The sequence below is a fragment of the Gymnogyps californianus genome, chromosome 5 (assembly GCF_018139145.2).
Source record: "Gymnogyps californianus isolate 813 chromosome 5, ASM1813914v2, whole genome shotgun sequence".
NCBI lineage: Eukaryota > Metazoa > Chordata > Aves > Accipitriformes > Cathartidae > Gymnogyps > Gymnogyps californianus.
The window spans coordinates 13212219-13231079 of record NC_059475.1 but is presented as its reverse complement, the minus strand read 5'-3'; the positions used below and the strand labels follow the sequence as shown (position 1 = coordinate 13231079).

The window sequence follows — 18861 nt, the reverse complement described above, 5'->3', positions numbered from 1 at the left end:
CCAAGTCCAAAGGAATCAAGACCTCCTGCATGCAGACTGAGAGCTACGTTTGCACTGATGCATCAAACCCATTTACCCTCCATTTCATCTCTCTTTACTGACAGCACTGAATGTTCTTGCACAGGGCGTGTGTTCAACAATACATGGTCTGACCACAACTGCTCAACATCCCGCTGTGAGACCATGTACTGCAACAGGTTCTTACCTACGATGTCTTCATAGGCATTTTCTTCTAAAGTGCTCTTGGATCCAAATTTATGCTGGCTCTCAGTCCCATTTTCAGTTGGGGAGGGAGGGTACAGGGATTGCAGACTTGATGCATCCTCAAACTCAAAGGATTTTCTAAAGTTTAAAACAATAAGTAATTAGTAACTAGAATGCAAAATGACTCAAACACTTAGCTGAGCATTGTTTGCTAAGAAATATATATAAAATGACCAAAACCATTAAATTAAACATCATGCTTTAAGGACTAACTTTTAGAGGACCTCAAGTCCTGTATTCACAGCGGTCTTTAGTATAGCAATCCATGACACTTTTATGAGGTTGGAAGTATTGTTATCCCCATTATGCGGATAGGGAGAAAATACCAAGAAAGTATGTGATATTTTTCAAAGGTTACAGAGTAAGTTAGCAGCACAGTCCTCAGACTAGAAATTGCTTTGCTCTTGCCAGGGGCCCCAGAAACACGTGGCCGTCTCTCCTCAAGAAAAAGACATTTCTCTGGAAAGCATTCCTCCACCGGTTGCTCTGGGAGACATAGCCCTTAGTTTGAAAACACTTACGTCTTGAACCTCCAGATATGTTCCCGCATAAAGGTCAGTGTACAAATGCCAAAGGCAGACTCGTGTGAAAGTCAGCCATTTCCCTTGCACACCCTGCGTCAAGCACTGGCAGCAAAGGAAAAAGCATGGAGGAAGTTAAGGCTTTCTGGGGTGGACGAGCAGCCTGGGCTGATGGCTGGGGGTCTGAAGGTTCGAGCTTTCTAGCAGGAAGGTGAGGGGCAGCGGGTCAGATGAACCCATATAACTTGTCTCCCACCCCCGTACTCGAAGGAGAAGCGATTCACCGCCTCTCACTCACACCTGTCCCAGTGCTGCTGAGCAGCTCTCGGTGAAAAGGAGCCCAAGCCCTCCCCATTCTCCAGTTTGCCCAGCACTTGTTCTCTGAGGCAATATCTACACTGAAGTTGGGAGGTGCATGGTTTGCATTGCCAGCTGCATGAGGGCTAGCATTCACTTGATTGATTTAGGGCTGAGGATGAAACGGTATGAAAATTGGGCTCAGAAGTGTAAATCCCGGGGTGCTGTAAGGCTTGCAGAGGCTGTCCTGATGCCTGTACTTCACTCATTGATACCCAAACTAGATTAACAGTAAATCATCCTACCATCAACCCCCTTTCCTCTTCTCCCCAGCTGGAGTGAAACATATGTTGACAGCATACCCATATGGCAGCGGCAGAGTCTCATGAGACATACTTCAGCCTGTTAATTGGCTCAGGAGTATCCCTACAGGCAATACAGTGACTATCATACAGACACTGCATTTGACAAGAGCATTTCCTATTTGTCTGCTGGAGCAGACTTATGGGTCTGAGGCAGGCTTAGGAGCCCCCTCTCTCTCCTTTCTGTAATCTTAAGAATAGCCAGGTCCCTGTTATGCATATCAGGATAGTGGCAGAAATAAGCCGTGCATTTCAGATCCAGACATCTGCTCTGCCACACCTACTGGCAGTTATAAAAGATGCTTAGGCACTGAAGACATACCTGCATATGAAATGAGACTTTCTAAAGTAGTTAAATATCCAACTCTCATAGATTTCAAGGAAACGCTACGACGCAGTGACACTGCATAGGACCACGGGAATGGTTTTGTGGACTGGCACTCAGCTGTGGTCCATGCGTCCCGAGCCTATCCTGTGACACTCCTCTCCTGTGCTGTGTCTGTGCCAAAGGATCTCCAACCACCAGGGAACGTCCAGCTCACATCCATCTAAAGTGTAGAAGCTACCATGGGCACCAGGTCCTCTGAATACAGACTGGCTCTATGCTAGCAGGCAAATATGAGAGACTTTCTCCATTTTAGTATAATGTTGAATTAGCCACCACAAAGAACACTAGTGTTTTCAACTAAAATATAAGAAGAATAAATATATTCACAGTGCATTCTCATGACATTCCAGTGAGTGCAAACCACACGTATGTTCAATGTGAAACACACAGCTAGAAGCTGTAGACATGATAAATTATGTCTGTTCTCAAAAAAAGAACAGTTTAGAGACTGAGATGTCAATAACTAATATTAACAAAATACTGTCATTCTTAGATAACTGGTATGGTCTCAAGCGCTTTGTAAATGCTGGAATTCTTACTGTAACTAAAGGAAGGACAGTAGCAAAGACAATAAAGTTAAGATTTTATAAAGGATTTCTACCCAGCCTTGAAGTCAGCCGGCAAACCTGTGATTTTAGGAGGTTGATTTAAACTTACTTAGATCATCATTAATCAGAGGTAAGTCCAGAGAAATCACTAAACTACAGTAGGGTAAAGCTGTTACAGGCAAATGGAAACCTACCCTGTACAATGTCAAACTGATTTGCAAGAATCATCAGGTACACATGATAACACTGTAAATCCTACAACTTATGCTCCACTAATCACAACTTAAATTGATAAATATTGCTTTTGTTTTGGGCTCATACCTACTAGCCCCACTCAGGACTAAGGCTCCATTGCTGAACCGTGCTCTTGCCTAACTCCGCTATGATGGGAGACTGAACCTGCAGAACAGCAGGTGCAAGCAGGAATTATCTCTCTTCTTGAAAGAAGTTTCAAAACTTCATCCACAAACTCATTGTAACAAAATACTGTGGTTCTTAGAGGACTTGCATGGTCTCAAACTCAGTGTGAGTGTGTACTCAGAGACTGACTTTGATCACTTAGCTGCAGGTCACACGGTGATTCTGTGCAAGAATTATCTCCTGTTATTCATTCCTCTCCGCCACCCACCCCACAGACCATTTTACCACTTGCCCCTTAATTTTCCAATAAAGGCTATAATTTATAGCAGAACATTTAAAAATTATTGTTTGTCTTCTGTACATTGGAAATGCTATGCTGAACAAAATGAGGTCAGCTTTATTTCACAAATTCTTGTTAAAATCTAGATTTACTTCCTCTAACTGAGATTATAGTCAGAACTCAAAAATAAGCACTGCTAATCAGAGCTTGGCTTTCCACATTTCCCCTCCCACCTCTCAGAGAAACAACACACATCAGCAGAGCTGTTTGATCCATTTCAGAAGCAGGTGTCTCTTGAAAGTAAAAGGCAGAATCTGAAGGCTCCTCTTCTCCTTTTCCTGCTCCAGTGTACTTCAGGTCAGGTTGTGCTGACATAAACTTTTAATTAATTGAGCCAACATCAAGCACCAGATACTGAATTGATAGTGTGCGTTTGAGATGCTGTTTAGCAGTTACTTCAAAGCTCATCACTAAATACCAAGAGTGTGTATCGTACATTTGCACAGATAGGTGAACTTGTTAAAAATGCTGTACTTTGGATGCTTATCAACAGCTATGCTTACAATTTTCTAAGCAGTGAGCAGAATGAGTTTTACCATTTCCAAAAAGCCAAGGGGAATCACATAGTTAAAACAAGCCAAGCTCCACAGACTGCTGGGGAAACACAGCCATATACTCTGCTCATCATTAACTCAGGAAGGATATAAAGGCCTTTCTGTGCTAAAACGTAGTTTTCTCAGCATTAATCCTCTACAGCTACTGATAGTAACTTAGGACAACATTTCTAAGCACTGAATTAAATAAAATCACCAACATTGCATAAAACTGACACAACTGCTGTGGTAACAAGCTTTGGAAACACAAAACCTCTGCAGGTATGTTTTGCAGTAAACAGGAAGACAGGACTATGACAGATCAGCTATGGTCCCGCTACAAGAGGATAATGAAATTATGCTCCATTAAAAATCTCAAGTAAGGGCATTTGTGCCAAAATGAACGAGATAACCTTTAGCACACATGACCTAGAGCCTTTTCCAGGGATTGAGGAATGCAGGTTGGAGAATTCCAAAACAGCAGCCATGTAAAGGTATTGTACCAGTGCATCCCATCAGTGCAGTCCAGCGGAAAAAATACTTGTCTTGCAGGCAATTCCTAGCATTTCTCAGGTCAAAAGCATTGCATTTGCAATGGTGGAGGGAGAATTTAAAATGAGGGAGAATTTAAAATTTAAAATATTGTTACTAAAAAAATACAGCACATTTATTTATTTGAAGATTGAGCACAAGACATTTCCTTGAATTTTACCTATTCTGGGATTTTCTGTGAAAGCGCGACTCTTTCTTCTGCCTTCTGGTCACGGGGGGTGCAGGGGTGGACGGAAGGGGAGGAGGAGCAGCAGGTGTAGGAGATGGAGGTAGGCCATTGCTTGGTTTACTTTTGTGGTTTTTGTCTGCTTCATATTCAAAGGTGCGTTTGGGCTTGGGGACAGGATTCACCGCGGTGTTAGCTGGGCTTTCAAGGAGCAGTTTAGGGCCAGCCGAGTTTGCAGTAACCCCCTGTTTTGTCTTACTGCTTTTCTCAGCCTCAGTAGGTGTTTCTGGTTCACTCCCCAAAATAACACTCCCTCCTTTGCTATCACTTAGGGTTTCACTCAGTCCCTCCACAGTACTCAGAGTCACAGATTTTTTCCTCCCTTTGTCAACACTGTAACAGCTACTTGGTAACTGGGGGAGGCCTCTGCCAGGCTGCTCTTTCAGTGCCTCCTCAATCTTCTGTATTCTGTTGAGCACGGCAGAGGACTCTTTCCTCACGTGGCCCTTGAGGAAAGTGGCAGAAGGAGGCTCGCCTCTGCCTGGTCTCTTTTCGAACCGATGGCAGGAATCCCTGTCCAGCAGTTCCTCCTCCTCCGTTTCCGGGTAAGAGCACTCGGAAAATGTTCGGCTCATTCTTCTGAGCCCTTTGAAATCGAACGTCTTCTCGCTGCAGGGAGAGGTCAGCACGCTGGGGCAGCTCTCACTGCCCGACCTCTCCCCCGCATCCCTCTTGTCCACACACGCGCTCAACCTGGGGGACGGCTCCCGGCGGCACTCCCATTCTGTGATCTTCTGCCTGATGTCCAGCGCCTGGGAGCGGACGCTCGCCCGGCTGAGGGAGAGGTTCCTCAAGTTGGTGGCGGTGCCCAAGGACAGAGTGCTCCAGGTGAGCGGATGACTCCCTATTGCGTCCCCATCTTGAGCCTCCTTTGGAACCTCCTTTTGGTCCTCGGCCTTGAACACAGACAGCCTTTTATCCAAAGCACCTACACTGATGGCTTTGAGAGGGTGGCTTGGGGAGTCGGTGTCTGATGGGCTCGTGGAGGTGCTTCGCCACGTAGACGTGCGGCTGCTCCAGTCCTTGAGGCGCAACCTGGAGTTGGAGACTTCGGTAAGTCGAGTAGAGTGGCAAGAGTCCTCACTATCACTGAGGGGGTAGGCTGGGCTTCTTCGCAGAGACAAAAGAGGCGGTGGAGAGACTGACTGACACCTAGAAGCAGAAAGAAATAAAAAATCAAGTCCTTGGGGAAACTAGAGTTATTCGCCAAATCTCTTCTGGCTGCAGGTAAAGCAGAGGATGTCTGCACACTGCAAAACTACCCCAAAGCATCACTAAGACACCAAATACCATTCAGCCACAGAGTTGGGGGCGGGGGGTGGGGAGTGAGGGTGGTGGCAGCAATCAACTGATGTCAGTGATGAGCTGATGAGCAGGGCATTCAGCATGTCCAAAGCCAGTTTTCTCACCTCTGTTTGACCCCCAGCTTTTCCAAGCTTCCTGAGTTTAAAGACAGCTGAGATTCTCATAGCAAACCATTGCCTTGAATGCATCTACCACCTTCAGCAGAATAGCTCCCTGGCTTCCCAGCTTAAGGAGTCCCTCTGCAGGAAAAGGGAACTGTCAGGGAGAAGATTCCCACTGCAACAAAAATGGGAAAGACTGACCAACAAGGAGCACAGTTTACTCACTGGTTGCAGTGAGCAAACCAATTTAAAAAGATGTCAGTTTTTAATTCATAACATCTGAAGCAAAGTACCACTGTGGCCAGCCGCTGCAGTATTTTAGCCACAGCATTTCAAATCCCCTATGTATACAGTAAACTAAATAAAACAGCAAAAGGAAGACTTGTTTTGTCTTTGGTCCGATGTTGTGGCCAACAGATTAAATTCTCCTTACCAAACAGAAGTCATTTCTTATCGAAAGAATATTACAGACTGAGAAAACATATTAATCTGCCCACAGGATGTGTTGAAGAATATAAACTATACAGAAATGTTTCAGTGTTACCCTGGAAAAAACCCTCAGAACAAATTTTTGCCATGGTTTGCAAAATCAGCTATTGTTACTGGGGTTTTGTACATTGTTGCAAAGACTTTTAAGAACAAAAAGACAAAAGGAAATTAAACAACACATTAATCAGCTGGCTCATCACCAATGAGCCAGCAATAAGAAAGTTAAGCCAAAACCAGGTCAAAAAAGGGGGGTTACGGCACTGCCACAATACATGCATACAAACCATAGCAGAAATAATCATGACTCCTTTAACATTTTGCCCTAGCAACATTTCTGTTCCAAACAGTACAGAAAGAAGAGGGAAAGACCCAAAAGTAATGCCTTGCATCTGCAGTTAAGTTTCTGTTCTGTGAAGATTATGGACAACAAGTTGTTTTTTCATAAACTGTCCTGTAGACACAAAATCCAAATGAAAGAACTATTTGACCAAAAGAAATTATGGGAGCAAATGTCTCCGCTATAGCAAAGGGAGAAAAGATTCAGAAGATCCCCGCTGCTATAGGGTTTTCTCCGCAACAGCCAGCCAATACCTACAGGCACAGGTGCCAAGCTTTGTGCATTAATCCAAAAATCCAGAGCACTGGGGCAATTTCTGAAAAATTTACTTTGACATAGGAGGTATTTTCATCTCCTTCAAATACCTCCCCAAACCAAATTGTTAGGTTTCATCTCCGTTTCCTACAGTGGATACTTTGCAAGCAAGCTCAGAAGTATCACAACAGAGAAAAGTTCTGGTCAGAAAAGGACAATGATCAAATTATCACAAAAGGGAACTTATCTCTTTTTCAGAGTCCTGTGATAATCAAGCCTTTTTGGCACAGAAGTCGCACTGCTTGGTGACTTCTGTTTCTTCATCGTTTTGAAAAATAAACGTGCCCATAGGAAAAGAGAGATCTCATGCCAAAGACAATGGCAAATACTCCACCAACAACTGCTTAAAGCTTCCTCATTTCAGGACAGAAAGGATGCATGTCAGAATACACTCATTTCATCCTAGAAGTTAAATTTCCTGCTATTCTATACAGCTTCAGACAGGTGTCTTAAGAGATCTCAGAAGATCAAAAGCAGGTGACAGATGATGAGTGGTTTAGGCTGGTTGTTGCAGCATAGAGTTTGTAGTGAATTACCTAGAATTACCTTGGCCTACATACCTTTATAGTGCCTGAAGATACAACCTAAATCAGCCTCCTCAGACTTGGTGGGGTGCCCTAATTCTTCATTATTTCTGTCCGTCTCATCTCGATCTCTTAAGTTTGATACCACAAAGTCAAAATTTTATATTATTCTTAACACTCCTTTAGCTTAGACTTGAGATAATGTTCTCCTAATTCCTGCATGTCGTGCAGGCCTGCTCCAGAGCTGCACTGCCATTTCTCTCAATGAAACAGGTATCACCCAGTGGAAATGTGTTTTACATATAAAGACTATGGCCTCCACTGCAGCCTTTGAAGCCGCATGTTGGCTAAATCCACTGTCAGGATTCAGCTAGGGGATAGGGACAGACCCTGCAAAGAGGCCATGAGGAATGCTTTAGCATGTTAAAACTTATTTATTAGATTTTAAATGATAATCTGTATTGACAATAGCAAGCATAAAATACAAAATGACTGGGGTAAAGTCAGTTATGGGACAGCAGAGGCGAAGGACATGCTGACAACCCTCTCTCTGCCTTTGACTCACTATATAGAAAATACCATAGGCATAGTCCCTCATCTCCTTACAGTCTAAGAAACATCTTTTCACTTGTTTCCACTGTCAGGAAAAGGTTTGTTGACTCATCAGGAGAGGAGGAAAAGGGGAAAAGCATGATTTGCATAGCCTGCAGAAGTTGCAAAACATTTCTTCTTAGAGATATGAGCCATTCTTTTAAATCCCAGGTCCCCGGTAAGGTAATTGCACTTAAGGCTCAATCTTGAAACCCCTGACTTCAGTTACAAAACTCCCACTCACTTCCACTGTGCAAGGTTGGGGCTGCAGAGCAACAGGCCCTCTGGAGGTATATGCTGTTAAGTACTTGGGATACCATAGTTAAGAAAAAGATTCTGTTTTACATTGCATTATACTGTAAATTTAAGTAATCCAGATAGAAGCTATAGGACTAATTCAACAAGAAAGAGAAACGAAGCTTTGTCCACATGGCTTCAGGCATGCGTTCTCTAAAGGACAGTGGTAAGTAACAGAATGAAAAAAACAAAAATTCCAAAAGCTGATCAGTGGATAATAAAGTGGTCCTGCCCCAAGAAACCTAGTTCCATTAGAAGAATACTCTTTTGAAGGCACAATAGTTCCACAGACTTTAAAACTAGGATTATTGGACAGAGACGAATAATTAAATAACTTGCAATCTTCCATACAAAGGTTGTAAAGCAAAATGTTTTTATTGAAGTTTTCTACGGACACAATGATGCATGCAGCACCTTACAAAGCATATCATTACATACACTTTCAAAATATTATGTATAAACAGCATGAATAAAGATTATGGAATCAAGTTCAGGTTTCTTAACAAGTTCACTTGAACAGCACTTCCTTTCTGCGCAATGACATTTCTTTGAGAATATCAGCATTTCACAAAACACATCGGAATAAGTTGCTCCGATTCCCTATCTGATAAGGGTATTCTTCCAACACACAGCCTTAGGTGTGCAGCTCTCAAACCACTGCCAAGTCAGCAGTGAATTGTAGTCTCAAAGGTAAATCACCTTCCAAGCAGCCCACAATGTCTTGTAAACAGGTCACAGACCCTGAAACTACCTTCCTGGTGGGACTCATTGCTGCGCAGTGAGGGGAGCAGACAGAACCTGAGAGGTGGTTTCCAGCCCTCTAGACTATACTTAGCTTTGCTGCTGTGAGTTGTTCCCTGAGAAATCAGCAGAATTATCCGCAGTAGGACAAAACTGATAATATCAGTCACACTCTGTAGGATTTTGAACTCTAGGTACAATTGATCTTTAAATTCTGATTCAGTCTCTTCTCTCCAGTTTCTCTTTTTCTCACCCAAACATAGAAAAAAAACTTTTAATTTCCAAAAACTGTAATTCTCCAGGCCCACTCTCAAATAAAGATGTGATTTCCATGGACCAATGTATGTATTCATATTGTTTTCTCTAACAAAGGCTAGTATCAATAGGCATCTCTCTTCACCAGTTCCAATAAACACCTGTGGATAACAGTGGAGCTGTATCTCATCTGCACCAAGAAGAGAACAGAATCACTTGCCACATTGCTTTGAGATAATTTGCACCCTACTCATCACAAAGCAAAAGATGAAAAAACTGAATTCCTGCCCTCTTTGTGAGGCCTCTAGCAAGGCTGACTTGTACTAAAAATCTATGGTGATGGAGAAGGGCTGGTTCTTGGTGCCATAAATGCCTGAGCCCTCACCCTGTATCTGACCCAAAAGTCAGAAAGTCTCTGATTTTGGACAAGACACCAATCTTCTCCTACCTGCAAAACGTGGGTGCTAACACTTGGCTGTGTGTAGAAGAGGGAGAATTTAATTCCTGGAGACCACTCTGAAAGTGGGCAATACAAAATCAGTACCAAAAGCAGTGAGCCTGGCCTTTTGATCCAGTTGAGCTCCTGCCTGCTTCCATTGCCAAACATCAGCTCCAGAAAAGATGAGAAATGAGTGCAGACAACTCCCACAACTTCATGAGATACCTTTCAACAACAGGAGGCAGCCAGAATGTTGGCCAAAGAGCTGGCTTTATACGTCTTTTGGAAATCAGAGTATGGTGGATAACAAGAATGTGCATTTATTGAAGAGTTTGCATCCATGATCCACACGCTTTTTATAAACGCTAATAACAATATTTAGTTGTGTTTCAGACCAGGGATTAAAGGTGACTGGAGGGTGGTTAAGTGACTTGCCTTGAAAGAGTTGCAGGACTCCTAACTCCCACTGCCCTACTCTGAGCTAAGCAGCTCAGACTCCACAGCCCTGTTTTAGCTCTCCTGAAGCATCAGGAGTGACTCCACAGATCATCCTATGCTGAGGAAACACAAGTTGGCAGAAGCTGCTCAGTGATCTTTCAGTTTTGCAAATCCCGTCTGCCCTGCTTAAACCAACACTTACAGAATAATAAGACAGTTTTTGGTTCTCTGATCCAGGGAATTTCCCACTTCAACACGCTCATGCTCGGGAGTCCATTTACTGAAAAAAGAGTAAGAAACATGTTGAAAAAAAGGTACTGGGTCTTTCCAGGCTCCTGTTGATGAGATCCCATCATTTCACAGTAACACTGATGTTTGGTGAGCTCACGCAAAGTCACATGGCACTGTTTTTATTCCTCAGGACTTTCTGCCCACTTTTGCTAGGAAAATATTGCTTTCTTAGTATTTTATTTAGGTTTTCTGCTTATCTCTGATTTTTCCCAGGGCATTGGGCCATTTCATCAGGACAACCTAACCTGTTTCAGAGTAATGATAATAACGTCAGAATCAGCTATGACCGTAAGCATGTCAGTTTGTGTATTGAGCAGATTTGGCCTGCCACACAAGACTAGAGACCTCTTGTTGCTCTAGCCAATATTTAAAGAGATCTGAAACAAAAGCAACAGAAATTTCTCCTTGCAAGAGCGGCAAAACTCATTTTTAATATGGACACTAAAGCTGCCCTGATTTCAGGTGATTGAGGATGTAACTTCAAAATTCTCCAGAAATTTGTAAGAGAGAATGCTAGGAAATGCTCAGCTACCAACTTTCAAATTCTTTCATACAACACTACAAATTAATAATATTTTATGATTAATGATGATCTTCATTTCTTTAAATAAAGAACCTCTCTCAAGCAAAAGATTGCACAAAAATGATCATTTGAAGCACTAATTCAGATATCCATTGCTAACACTTCATTGGAAAGAATGGTAAAGCCCACACCTTTCTGGCATCTTGTTAGTCTTTTTGGCTAGTGAGCAAACAAAATGGATGTGTTCAGACTTCAGGATGAAAAACTGAAATTACCTTTATAATTGAATGTTGAAAAAAACCTAAATCCTGGGGATTTTATTGTGTGCCCAGATGAGCTTATCTATGTCCAGATCTTTAACCAGTATAAGCCTCCAAATAATTGAAAGGCAAGTGAAGTAAGAAACTCAGAGAACAAGATATAACTTACTGGATTCTTGGATTTTCAACAGGGTATTTTCTCCCATGCAAGTGTAACTTCTCACCACATTAAAAAGCTGTACTTGCATTTTTTTATTCAGACTGAAAATGGATAGTATTATGGGTTGAGACCTGATTTCTACCCATAATTCAGGATGCGGAAACAAAAATGAGGATGCACGGTTTTTGAACCGAGCAAGAGGCAAGACAATGTCCACCCAAAGCAGAGCCTTGTACAGTCAGACTGTAACAGAGTGGTTCAGCAGCACAGAAAGGTCCCTTGAGTAAGGAGCGGCTCTGACTTCATGCCAGCCACCGTGAGTGTGAATACTGGAATCCATCCTTCCCAGAGCAAGGCAGAGTGAGAGGGAAGCACACCCTGCTCACCTGTTAACTGGAATGAAGTGCACCATGCACATTTTGATGCACCGCTACTGAAAACAGATGTAATGGCTTGCTATGGTATTCATTTCCATTGAACTTCCACTTGATTTGACATAGTAGGCAGAGGAGAGAAAATGTGTACAGACCAACAGAAGCTCAAATTAGAACCAGTGTTTCTGTGTCATTACTTCTGTGACCTGGACAAAACAAGCACTTTTGAAAAGGTTCAGTACCGACAGCTCCTTGCAACTAGTACCGTTCACGCCACCCTATGGGCACTGCTGCCAGCAAACAAACAGAAAAGCGCTCTTCTGCCTCTGTCAGACACACGCTTGTGAAAACTCCTGGTACAAATCAATACTTTTGCACAAACAAAAACTGAACACACTACTGCAGTACAGCAATCTTCCAGTCATGCCTTGTCAGGTGCAAAAAAGCAGAGTAATTCAAAGGTGGCCAGAAAACCTTAACAACTTTGATTGAAGCAATGTTGAGGGACAGTTACGAAAAAATTCCCTCTTCCTCTCTCTGTATAAGAGCTAGGAATAATTTCCTCTACGCTTTCCTCCAAAGAGCTATGAGAAGTCCACTTTTAGCTATCAAACACTACCAGTTAGTGGTTTGGTTGCATTTTGAGATGAGTTATGAAACAAACCATTGGACAGAGAAGCAAAGATTTGGCATCATTTGCTTGTGACACTGTGTCGTTTCCTTTCATTTCCTCACCCCTAGCTACATCCTTACCAGTGGGGACAGAAAGGCAGTAACAGTGATTGCTGCAAAGCACTCAGCAAGGCATTACTGTAAGGCTGCAACAGTGAATGCTCAGGGGACAAATGCAGGTAGTCAGACTGGTCTAACTGGGTTACTAAGTGGTTAGCATGAGGGGCAAACGTACAACCATCACCAAAACACGTGGTCTGAAATGGCTTTGTTGCTTAGCTGAGATGGCCCAAGAGGATCCCATGTATTGCTGATACTTTTGAGTTTTGACATTTTCTTTTCAAATATAAATGAGCGTCTCGGCTTGGACAACTGCCTTGTATAATACATCAAAGAAGATGAATTGAATTTTCATTGTATTAATTGTACCACGAGTAGAAAAGGACTTTAAAATCCTTGTAACCAGGGATTATGGGAACACTAAGACCAGACAAAAGGGACCTCCTGCACTACTGGATTTAAATCCAATTTTGTTTGGCAGTAAATCTTTCTATTACAATATATTCTGCACTCTGGCATAGCATACAGTATTGTAATTTTCTACATAACTCAAGTAGATAACTACAGGTGATATTTAATTATCTTAAATCTAAATAAGAGAGCTTATGGTGAGTAAAGGAGGTGAACTTTTCGCACTCAGTGCTGGACACACAGTAGTAAGGTGGTTTTTGAGCTGATTCAACTTGGTAATGAAGCAAGTAGTACAACTTGTCGTATCTTGCCTCTCGCTTGGAAAGGAAAGTGATGTAAGTGGCAACAGAACAACCCCTCTTCCACCAGACCCATTATGATTTTTGAGCTCTCACCACAAGTATGGCTCAAAATCCCCGAAAATCTGCATTCCAGATAACCTCCTCCCTTTATTGTTGACTTTGGGATTGTGACAAAAACAAGACAGAAAATACTTTCCAAACTGAAAAGTGAATTTGCATTATAAGACTGTTTGAAATAGGCTCACTCTCATGAACATGTGCTAGTGATGGAAAAGTCCCAGCATTTAGAGAGAATGAGGCAATAAAATCAAAGTGGATGAATATCACAAAATGTTTAAAGATAGAACAAAAATAGAAACACCAATTATTTTTCTGTTTGTACTTCTGAATTTTTTTTCCCCCAGGAATTTTGATACTTTCCATTTAAATAAAAATTGAGACCATATCAGAACTAGTTACAAAATCACAGGCCACTAGCACTGTGAAACAAAAACAAGATCAAGCTCTGTGTGCCTTTTTTAAAGCTCTAGTTTCTGTGCTCCCAAGAAGTATTGAGTTAATGATAACAATTGTGGGATGCATTTGCGGGAGTGCTGTGGTGAATTCCTGCATATAAAACCCCTCCAGAGCTCTGGGTCTTTGCAGTCAGTTCATTAAGAGAAGTACATAGAAACGCAGCTGACTGCAGCTGAACTGTGTTTTTACAGCTTAGAAGCAAAACGTCTGATTTACACCAGTGAAATTCAGGAGTCATTCTGCTGAAGTAAATTACGTGAAGTGGCAACTATGCTCTACAACGGTACAAAAAAAGGGCAAATAAATCAAAGCTGATGAGTCAGATCCTAAATACTTGAATTAGACTGGATCTGTAAAGCAAAGACAGCAAGAAAATCTGACAATGACAAATGACTGTAAAATAAAATGTGGTCAATCAACGTGCACTAGGTACATGCCTTTGCCAAGAAATTTCTAAGGATGAAGAAGATAACAGGAAATTGTGAAATTATCTAGACTGAGAGGGCTAGATTCCCTGCTGCTTTAGATTTATGGCAGTCTTCTGCTCTGTTACAAGGCAAGTGCAGGATGGTTTTTAAACAATGCCATGCTTAAGCCTTTTTCACCCCCTCTGTTCAGATACAAATGACTACCCAAAGCACAGAAGATTGAGTAGCCTGCACTGTACCTTCCGTCACAGTGATCAGAAGTGGACTGCACACGGAAAAAAATCAAAAGCAAGAACTGAAATATCAGTGCGTGCCATACTCTCTTTTCCATTGAAGTACAGTGCACTGGTTTCATAGGACCATGTCTCATTTTCTCCTCAAAAAAATAATATGATTCAAAGTTGAAAAATGGAAGCCCCCCTCACAGTTACTCTTTTCCCATAACATGTTCTGAATAATAGCTTATGCAATAGATATTTCCACTGTTATATCTCCACTGTTACTTATTATGTTCTGGAAACAGTTCAGCATGTTTAAGTCCCACCTGCTTTCTTAAGATCTTGGGAGTTTTGTTGGAGAGAGGGTAGCAACACAGCAAATGATAGCATTTTCTTAAATCAGGCAGAATCCACAAGCTCTCATTTGTCTATTTAAGAACTGCCAGTCCTTGAAACTTGTTCTTTAGCAGCATGTCTAAACATGACTGTTCAAAATCCCAGTGCACATGGAAGCTCTCAGCTTTGCTTTTTCAAAGCACAGGTGATTTTTCAACATGCTGGTTTATCTGCCCTGGAATCTCAAAGCAATAAACTCTATGGAACTAATTCTGCCAGAGCTTTGCAAGTTTTCTACACTTACATGCACACAATTTGGGAAGGGGTTAAAAATTATTTTTATAAATTGTGATGCTTAGTTTTTAACATATCTGAGGCCATTCTGGGTTTGGTGACGTCCAAGTCTGGAATTCTGGTTTGGAAAAGCTGTTGTAAAATAGGTTCATCCCTTTTCTGCTCTGACAAGTCAGAAAACCTTACGAGGTCACTGTATACTTTACTGAAATACTCTATACCCAAAGGGAAAAGAACTGAACTGGAAGCCAAAAAGTGATGAGTCCTGGCTGCACACTAATCCAGAATATAGCCAAGCCTGCTCTCCCTGCTTTACATATAAATCAACTTCTAGGTCACGCAAAACCTCATCAAATAGACCTAAGAATAAATACCTAATAGGGACAGAAAAAGAATGGGAATTCAGGACTCCATCCCATCTTTAACAACCATTCTCAACCTCATCCACTCAGAGAAGTTGCTTTCAGAATAAATACCAAATCTATTCTTTGCCTTTCCTACCAGTATCCACATTTTCCTCCCAGACCCACCAGCTTAGCTCTGGTCCTCAATGTGCTGCCAATGTCCAGCGAGGTCTTTCTGTAGAGATTTGCTTTTTCCAGTTTTCTGGTTTTGTAAAGTAGTTTATTTAACACAGTAAGAAAGCATCCTAGAAGAGCAGGTTATAAAACTGAAAGCCATTATCCATCTGTCTGCTATGAAACAGGCATTCTTAATTTCTGTCATCATTTCAACTACTAATACCACAATCCAGCAAGTTTGAGGCCTGAGACATCTGGAGAAAATACAGTATGTCACAACAGGATAACACCAAAGTGATTGAAAAGGTCTGAAATTGTCTGTGCTGCTTCTGGAGTTACTGCACTGCATAGGAAATAAAATCAAATAAACATTAAAATTAAAATAAAATTAAAATAAAATAAAAATAAATAAAATAAATTTTAAAATCCCAGCAGAATAGAAGCTCCTGCATTATCTCTGTGAATCCATCACACAAAACATCAGTCCTGTCTGAATACAGCCTATCTAACCCAACCTTGTCTGACTGCCACTCACTTGAAGCTCGTGTTTTGTGAAGGTAGCTCACAAGTAATATGGACTATCTGAGACAGGGGAAAAGAAGGAGTAATTCTGGTTTTAAACTTTGTCTAAAGAGTGCTCAGGCCTCTGAGGGGTCTCATCTCTGACCAGTAGCTGGGTGCCATCCTGTCAAGACAACTGCAGCAACTCAGTTCAACTTTCTGCAAACTTCTCCTCTGTAAGCAAAAAGCTGAAGTAATGGCATACAATCAGCACACTCCAGGTTACATGATGCTAAGAAAGCTTATTTATCCTCTGAAGGGCATTTTTTGTACATGTTTCTATAATATGGATGAAGCAGTCAAACAGCTTTTTGTTTGTTACTGTATTACTCTTACAATGACAAGACTAGAGAAATGTGCCTTTGTTCTTCATCTTTAGCTTCATTTTAGAAGTTTTACCCCCTCTCCTTTGTCCCTTAGAAGACTGGATTTCCGCCTGCCTAGATCTCCAAAGATCTCTGTGCCTAAAACTTGCACTATTTTTTTGAACATAATAAAGGGTATTACCTTCCTCTGTGAACTTCCCAGTCACTTAGTTATGCGATTGCACCCCGATAGTCGTCTGTCTCTCACCCATATATTGACATTCACTGCAACCCTTGAAGATGGTCAGAACAGTTTTCCTAACAGAAGTTACACTTTTTTTTTTACTTTTTTTTTACTTTTTGTTTTTTTAAGACCAAGTCCAACATTCATAACAGACTTTGTAGAGCGGAGCACTAGTAATATCTCTCACAACACATGACTTCTATGTGAACAACTGCAAGAACAAAATTAGATGCAGGATTTTTTTTCAGCACCTGAAAAAACAGAAAAGAGAAGAACCAGTTGATAAGTGAAATATGACTCATGGAGGTGCCGAAGCAAGTGAGAGGGAAGGAAACACATGGACACTTGCTGCTTTCTCAAATACCAGAAATACATGCTCAAGTGACATGTAATACTTTGTACGTTCAGAAGAAACAGCTAGTAGAGACTTGCAGCACAGTTTTGGTATCAGGACAGATTGAGGGTACAAACAGCATTTCAGAAGGTGCCGCTGCCTGCCATGACTTATACTGACCTGTAAGTTGTGAGCTGACATCCCTCATATACAAGCCATCCAAACCTATACAACAGACCACAGCTGCACCGCCTGACATTCAGAGATACTGTCTATGTTTTACAGACGTTACAGTGAGAGGAGCAAAGGAACATAACTACGGATGAAATAACATAAAACACACATTAAGAGTCTACCCTGTACATGTTAATTGAGTGTAAAACATATCTTATCTTTGGAGGCTGCATCCTGCCTCTGAAGGCGAAAAGATTTGAAGGTTTACAACCCTGGCCTCTCTTACCATCATAATTTTCTTTAGTGGCTCTGACCTTATGGAATGCAAAATAAATTCCAGCCATAACAGACAAACATGACCCTTGGTACACATTACCGTGTGCATAGATTTGTACAGATTAAGAAGAAATTGAATACTTTGCTTGAATTTAAGAGGGCATTTTCTTTCATTTTCACTGATGGCCCTTTTTCATTCACTTTCTTTAAATATCTATGAATCACGGTTTGATTTTCTTCTGGCTTATGTCAGCACAAATCAAGAGTGACTAAACAGAAGTTGCTAAAGATGCAAACCGATGCAAAACTTGTTATTACAGGAAGATTTAAGGCATTGACCTGACACAAATGTACACTTATGAAACACAAAGTTTCAGTCTAAATAACATTTGCACTGAAAATTAAATTAGGTTACTATATCTGACTGGTCACTCTATGCTTCATTCTACTTTGTTTAGCTAAACAAGCCAGGAAAATAACAAAATGTGTTGGGCATACCCACAACTGAGTGTCATATGAAAGACTTTGCCAGCCAAGAGTTGTTGGGGTTTTTTTTAGTTGAACACAGCTTTGAAAAAATCTTTGATCTATTTATTCCCCAATCTGTTGGCAGACACATATAAACTGAAAAAGATAAAAAGAAAAAAGAAAAAAAAAAAAAAAAAAGGCCAAGCTATGACTTGCAATGCCTGCTGCTATCATACCTCTTTATCTGAGAGTCCAGACAAGGCCAAATTTAACTTGACCAAAGGCTACATCTGGCCCTAATTCAGTTTCACTGAATATTAACAAAAAAGTGATCAGCCAGTGCTTGAGCACTGCACACATCAATATTCAAAAACATAATCTAAAGGAAACTTTCTGGAAGATTCAGACATTGGCTTCTCTCTGCTTTTTACTGACCATAACTGTCAACAGGAACAGAGTTAGGTCAGGGTAAGACACTCCCCATCACTTTCTTCACCATGATCAAGGGTAACATAAACGTGTATATTACTCACCCAGCTGAAATGAGCCTCCCAGACCACATTTCATCACCACACCTACAAGAGCTGTGGGATCTGATGCCTAAATTTGAAATCAGGATAATATCTGGGGGATTTATTCTTTATAAGCATTTCATTCTCACAAGACCTTGGCTTCTTATAAAACTGTGGATTTAGTTTTATAGTCTTTTGTTGGCCTATTAGGTTTTATAAGGAGCTGGCCAATACATTTTTACTTTTGATACCTTATGAGAGAATTTGCATGTATTATAACCCTGAGGATGAAAACGTTTTGCTACCACTGACATGCAACAGGAATGCTGCACAATAATAAGGAACTGCAAGTTTTATTTAATTTAAGGCACCTGAAGTTTAACTTAGAGCAACTAAAA

General features: G+C 41.3%; 1 protein-coding gene across 2 annotated transcripts in view; it reads right to left on the bottom strand.

Moving 5' to 3' along the window:
- DENND2B (DENN domain containing 2B) overlaps nt 1-18861 on the bottom strand; it is a 185549-nt gene that overhangs the window by 70760 nt on the left and 95928 nt on the right. For both annotated transcript variants that reach the window (XM_050897094.1, XM_050897095.1), the window contains exons 4-5: nt 4326-5543; nt 206-342 (exon numbers count right to left, since the gene is read on the bottom strand). In XM_050897094.1, coding sequence (XP_050753051.1) covers nt 206-342; nt 4326-5543 — 1355 coding nt within the window. The remainder of the gene's footprint in view (nt 1-205; nt 343-4325; nt 5544-18861) is intronic.